General features: G+C 39.1%; 1 protein-coding gene across 2 annotated transcripts; it reads left to right on the top strand.

The window, feature by feature from the left end:
- The first annotated feature begins 329 nt into the window (after positions 1-329).
- Positions 330-5,346, top strand: LOC102840478 (myosin regulatory light polypeptide 9-like). Of its 2 annotated transcripts, XM_006867270.1 has the most exons (4): positions 330-381; positions 1,504-1,702; positions 2,428-2,589; positions 5,000-5,346. In XM_006867270.1, the coding sequence occupies exons 1-4, from the start codon at positions 379-381 to the stop codon at positions 5,170-5,172; spliced, it is 537 nt and encodes a 178-aa protein (XP_006867332.1). In that variant the 5' UTR covers positions 330-378; the 3' UTR covers positions 5,173-5,346. The 2 variants fall into 2 exon arrangements, with proteins under 2 accessions (XP_006867332.1, XP_006867333.1); XM_006867271.1 differs by lacking the exons at positions 330-381; positions 2,428-2,589 and having other exon boundaries at positions 1,519-1,702; positions 5,000-5,172.
- The last annotated feature ends 817 nt before the right edge of the window (positions 5,347-6,163 follow it).

The raw sequence follows: 6,163 nt of genomic DNA, 5'->3' as shown, positions 1-6,163 counted from the left end.
TTTAGCTTTTTACAAATTTATTTATTTTTTGAAGCAAAGTATTTCTGTAATTAGTCTTGGTGAGGTGGTCTAATCTAAGGAAAGAATGTGAAAAGTAACACATTGTATTCAAAGGGTCACTTTGTAGTGCTGAGATCTAGGTAGTAGTTCATTCTTTGCAGTCCATAGACTTATTTTTAGAGCAAGGGCATAGCATTTTGCTAAATCATAGCTCCGTGTTGTTTTCAGAACGTAAGCTTTAAAATTGTGACCCTGGTCAGAGTGAAGTCAGTAGTGCCTATTTTAGACCTGCTTGGAAGAATATAACTTAATACAGTGTCTCCACTCTTGGCTGGTTAGAGGTTTAGCAGACTACCATCACTACCTCAACTCGGAAGGATGGTATGGTAAAATTTTATTATCTGATGAATTTAGAATTTAAACTGCAACAAATTTTTATCATCTCTTAAGCACTGAGTGTTTAAAGGAAAATTGCCTTTTCATTTTAGGTATTTGTGAACATTTCTTAACTTAAATTTTATAGGAATAAATTTGAGATTATTAGAGAGCAAAGGTAGTTTTCAGATCTCTGAAGATACTTTCTAAATAGGAATTTATTTTTAACTAAATTTTGCTAAAAACTGTAGTGTGGCTTTATGCAAGAAATTGGTTTCCATATAGTGTAAATGTCTAGACTTTTTTCAGTTTCCTGTGCTATATTTAGTCTTTCAACAAATACATATTTACATATTTTGATTTGAAAAGTGAGGGTACAAGAAATGTTAGTGGAATGAAGTACGATAGCCGACAGTGGAGATGAGAAAATGACAACCTGCTCCACCTGGTGGGCTGCCCCCACGTCCGCCAGAGGAGGGGACGGTTCTTGTGGGCTAGCACGGCAGAAGGCTGCCCCCAGTGAGAATACGTTTGTATTTTCCATACCCATGTGCTAAGGGATAGAAACAGCACCTGACTTCCTAAAGAACAGTAATAAGACAGTCACAGGTAGGCTGCACGGCAGTACTGGGAGTACATAATCTTTGTGACATGCTGTGAACTTTGAAGTAGTGTGAGCTGCAGTTTGGAATTTGAAGTTAGTGGTGGATTATAAAACATCACAACTAAGAGTAAGTAAACTCAAAGTGAGTCTGTTTTTTCATTTTAGTTGTTGTTGTTAAGTGCCATCGAGTTGGTTCTGACCATAACGACCCTGTATAGGGTTTCCGAGGAGCAGCTGGTGAGCTTGAACCGCTGACCTTGCAGTTCAAACGACTTTGCAGTCTGGTGCATTAATCCACAGTGCCACACCAGGAGCTTGGTTCAATTAATAATTCTTTCCATCAGTTGAGAAATTTTTGGCAAGTGATACTTTCTTGGTATATAGTTTTTAGACACATCCCTCTCTAATTAGCACAGGAGTACTATAGAAAGGCTAATCAGGTTTACTTTTGTTAATCATTATTTTGATTTAAACTTAAGAAATCCTAGTTGATTTTGTTTTCTTGTATTTTCTTTCCAAATTAGGATTTAACTACCACCATGTCGAGCAAAAGGGCAAAGACCAAGACCACCAAGAAGCGCCCTCAGCGCGCAACATCCAATGTGTTTGCCATGTTTGACCAGTCACAGATTCAGGAGTTCAAAGAGGCCTTCAACATGATTGATCAGAATAGAGACGGCTTCATCGACAAGGAAGATCTGCATGATATGCTTGCCTCCCTGGGTAATAATCAGTTTTGATATTAATATATTAGAATATTTATAATGCCTTTAATGTTTATGTCTTAAGCCTTCTGAAGCAAGTGGAATGATGCATATACCCTACTAAGAGTCAGAAAGCATTCAGAGCAGTAGTCCTCAAACAGTGAAAACACTATATACCCTACTAAGAGTCAGAAAGCATTCAGAGCAGTAGTCCTCAAACAGTGAAAACACTCATTGTGATGATTGTTGTTGTTAAGTGCCATTGAGTCCATTCTATCTCATCGTGACCCTGTATAGGGTGTTCTAAGGAATGACTGGTAGGTTTGAACTCCTAACCTAGTTCTGTGTAAGGACTCCTAATGTGGCACTGTAGAATAAGCACTGGATTGCTAACTGTAAAGTCGGCAGGTCAAACCCACCAGCCACTCCTCAGAATCCTGTACGGGGTCACTGTGAGTCAGGACTGACTCAACAACACTTAACAACAACAATCCCAATGGTTTGCAAGGGAAACCCTACACGGGATTGCTATGAATAGGAACCAACTCAATAGCACTTAACAACAATCCCAATGGACTAGCAGCCTCTTAATGCAGGACTTTAGTCATTGATTAGATTTTTTTTCCCTTGAGTAGTTTTGCTATCATGAATGTAATTGTGCAGTTGATAGTATTTCTTGCTAAAATAGTCACTGTAATAATTGGTGTGTATTAAAATTAAAAATATAGCCTTTTTTTTCCTTAGGGAAAAATCCACTTGATGATTATCTGGATGCCATGATGAATGAGGCTCCAGGCCCCATCAATTTCACCATGTTCCTTACGATGTTTGGGGAGAAGCTAAATGGGACCGATCCGGAAGATGTCATCAGAAATGCTTTTGCTTGCTTTGATGAAGAAGCAACTGGTAAATCAGAAATAGCCTTTTTTACAAAGTGATTTCATTTTTTGCTGTGATAACTAAAATACATAGTAACTTGAAGTATGGTAACATAACACACTCAAGTTTATACCACACCTGTTTTAAACAGGATGCTTCTTCAGCATGTTCATCACGTACTTCTGGGCCTTTAACTACATGGTGGTGGTGATGTGCCATCTAGTCAGTTCTGACTGATAAGAGTTTCTGAGGCTGTCAATCGATTTCCTGTGAGCAGAAAGCCTCGTTTTTCTCCTGAGGAGTGGCTGGTGGATTTGAACTGCTGGCCTCGAGGCTAGGAACCCAATGTGTAACCCACTACACTACCAAGTAGTTTATAAATCAGTAGATTGTACTTTAAATCTCTTTGGAGATTATTCCTTCACTAGACTGTTAGCTCCACAAAAGTTAGGTTCTCAGTAAATGTGTGTTTAATGAATAACTTTTACCAGAGTAATCTTGGATAAAGTGTTATTGCTCTTGTCTGTCACCAGTACAATCTTTTTGTTTACCAGGTATCACTCTACTTTAAAATCATTTAAGTCTGATTTCTAGCTTCTAAGTTAGCAAAGGAGAGTTTATGCTCTGTAATCAAACCACTTGATTTCAAATGGCTGTTCTAGTTGTTTAATTTGGGGCAAGTTAATGTCTCTTCAGATTGTTTGCTTATTTGTAGAGAAAAAAAAAACTACATAAATACTTGATCCTTGGCAAATAATGAGTCTATGAGGAGAAATATAAGGGAATATTTTTGTTAAACCCCTAACTCACACAGAGTGGCTGCTTTTAGAAAAGGAAGGCACAGCCTTGGGTTACCTGCATTCATTGATCACCTTGAATACTGGGTGGTTGTGAGGCTGATAAAACATCGTCTCTGCACGCTGGCTTTCAGAGTCCCCACAGTATGGCTTCATTCTGCCTTTCAGATAGTCAGACTCTCCTCTCATGTAATCTTCTCTCCTTCCAGGCCTCACGCACTGTACAGTTACAGTACTGTCTTAATTGTCCACCAACATTTCTGCCTCTGTGCCTTTGTCATCATACTACCATCTCCTCCATCCTTTTAAAATCAGACTCCTTAACAGCTCTTTTAGGGAGGGGTGGGATAGGGTGGAGTGGGACTAAGGTAGGCAGGAGTCTTGACCTGAATTTTCATACTATTTTCTCATGACTTCTGTCCCACGAAGGTGCTTCATATGCTATTTGTGACATTTTAGTTGTGTACTCATTATCAGTTGTCCCTGCAGTGATGAGTCTTAAATAGTGGTATGCCCACCCTTGTACTTACTCCCCCTTCTAGCACCTACCCGTCCCTTGCACACAGTGGATAGTTGGAGGACTTGCCTGGAGACAAGAATTTGTTTCCACAAGCTACAGTTGATAAAATTGGGGAACTTTTTTTGGATTTAGGGTTGAATTAGCATAAAAACCTACCAACCAATCTAGTGTTTATGTTGTGAAACGAGCTTATGCTTTAAACTCATCTTACAGTAACTATCTTATCAATGTATTAGCTTAATTTCATTATTTGTAGTTATACAAGTGACAGTCAGGTTTTCCTTTCTGTTTACTTTAATGAATTTCAAAATCTCTGCTGCTTACTTATACCACCTTCGGTATAGAACACTTTAGCAGTTCTCAGCTCTGTTGCACATTGGAATTACTTGGAGGAGAGCCTTTTACAAATACTAATTCCAGATAATAAATCAGGGGTGGTACCTGGTCATTTTTATGTTCCTCAGGCGAGTGCAGTCAGGTTTCATGAAAATCCTGGTGTCCAGAATTGAGAGTAAAAAGCAGTTTCCCCAGTGCCTCGCAGTGAGTCTGCCACATAGTTGCTGCTGGAATATTTATTCAGTGTTTTGGCATATCCTATGCCTGGTCAATTTTGTTATTAAATCTGAATTAAATATGCAAAGTATAAAAAATTTCATTTTACAAATGAGAAAACCACAATTAGAAGTAAAGTGCCTAAAATAACACTCCAACTCCAATGTTGCTTCCACTGCAGCACTTCGCTGATGCTTATGGAATGGCACTGATTTTACTGTAGCAGGAAACCCATTTGCTTGTAAAGTGTGTGAGACCATTCCTACTACTTCAAGGAACTGTAGATTGCCGAGTCATATTTTTTGCTCTTTATTTTTTCCCATTAGCAAAAGATCATAAGATGACTATGGAGGCCAGCTGATGGAACAGAGTAAAGCCCCCTAACAGTTGGGTACTTTTCTAGGCAACAGACTGCTGAGTCTGGCTTCAGCCTGTGGAAAGCTTGCATTTCATATATTTGTATGCTTACAGTTGTTACCATATAGGGTATGTTTAGTCAAGAGTAGATAGTTCTTGTAACGAATCCTCAAGAGTTGTATGTATGACCCCATGTGCTTTTATTCTCTAGGCACCATTCAGGAAGATTACCTGAGGGAGCTGCTGACTACCATGGGAGATCGGTTTACAGATGAGGAAGTGGATGAGCTGTACAGAGAAGCACCTATTGACAAAAAGGGGAATTTCAATTACATTGAGTTCACACGCATCCTTAAACATGGAGCAAAAGACAAGGATGACTGAACGAACTTCATATTCCAGCCAAGCGTTCCTTGTTGCCACTATGGGTATTTCTGAGACTTTCTCTTAGAGCTTATTGCATGCCCTTAGTTTTACAGCTTTTGCCTTTTTGTTATATTTATTCTCAGCCATTTTGGGCACATCTCTTTAATCAGACTGGAAATGGGACTTTTTTTTTAAAGTTCAAGTAAATAGAACTGGGAGAAAGACCATTGTCTTATCAAAACCTAAAGGAAAATATTCTCAAATTTTTCTGATTTACTGGAATTTTTGCATTTTTTGGTAATAAAAACTTTTTGAATAAACATTATGATTCAGGTCACCTAATGTTAATTATTTTTGTCATTTTCAGAATAGAAAGAGGATGATGCAACTTCTCACTCTTGTCACTCCCAAATAACTCCAGCCTACACAGAATCAATATATTTTCTCAAAGTTACTCCTTTTTTTCTGAACCCTAATTAAACTTTATGATGAAATGCTTTCTTGTTTAAAACTTATTTACCAAAACTGGCTTTTCCTCCACCAGTTTCATCTTCCAGATTAGCGTTATTGAGTGCTGTCAAGTTGGTTCCAACTCATAGCGACCCTGTGTAGGATTTCCAAGGAGCAGCTGTTGGGTTTGAACCGCTGACCTTGAGTTTAGCAGTTCAGTGCTTATCTTACAGCACCACACCAGGAACATGGTGGTGGTGGTTGTGTGCTGTGGAGGCGGTTCTAACTCATAGCGACCCTGTACAGGGTTTCCGAGGCTGTAAATCTTTACGGGAGCAGAAAGCCTCATCTTTCTCCCGCGGAACAGCTGGTAGTTTTGAACTGCTGACGTTGTGGTTCACAGCCCGATTTGTAACCACTACGCTACCAGAACTCCTTCACCTTAGATGAAGTAAATTCTAGGAAACGCTCTGGTTGCTGGCCACCTCTCCCGTGCTTCTTCTAGTTTTCCTAACAAACATATCTTCTCTATTCTTGTTCATCCCTCCTGCTCCTGAAA

The sequence above is a fragment of the Chrysochloris asiatica genome, unplaced genomic scaffold (genome assembly GCF_000296735.1).
Source record: "Chrysochloris asiatica unplaced genomic scaffold, ChrAsi1.0 scaffold00103, whole genome shotgun sequence".
Taxonomy (NCBI): domain Eukaryota; kingdom Metazoa; phylum Chordata; class Mammalia; order Afrosoricida; family Chrysochloridae; genus Chrysochloris; species Chrysochloris asiatica.
This window is presented reverse-complemented; position numbering and strand designations above follow the sequence as displayed.

What these genes read in the sequence shown, in the direction of transcription:
- LOC102840478 (XM_006867270.1), top strand. An exon ending in TGATATGCTTGCCTCCCTGG is followed by an intron (nt 1,703 to 2,427) that starts GTAATAATCAGT and finishes TTTTTTCCTTAG; the next exon opens with GGAAAAATCCACTTGATGAT. An exon ending in CTTTGATGAAGAAGCAACTG is followed by an intron (nt 2,590 to 4,999) that starts GTAAATCAGAAA and finishes TTTATTCTCTAG; the next exon opens with GCACCATTCAGGAAGATTAC.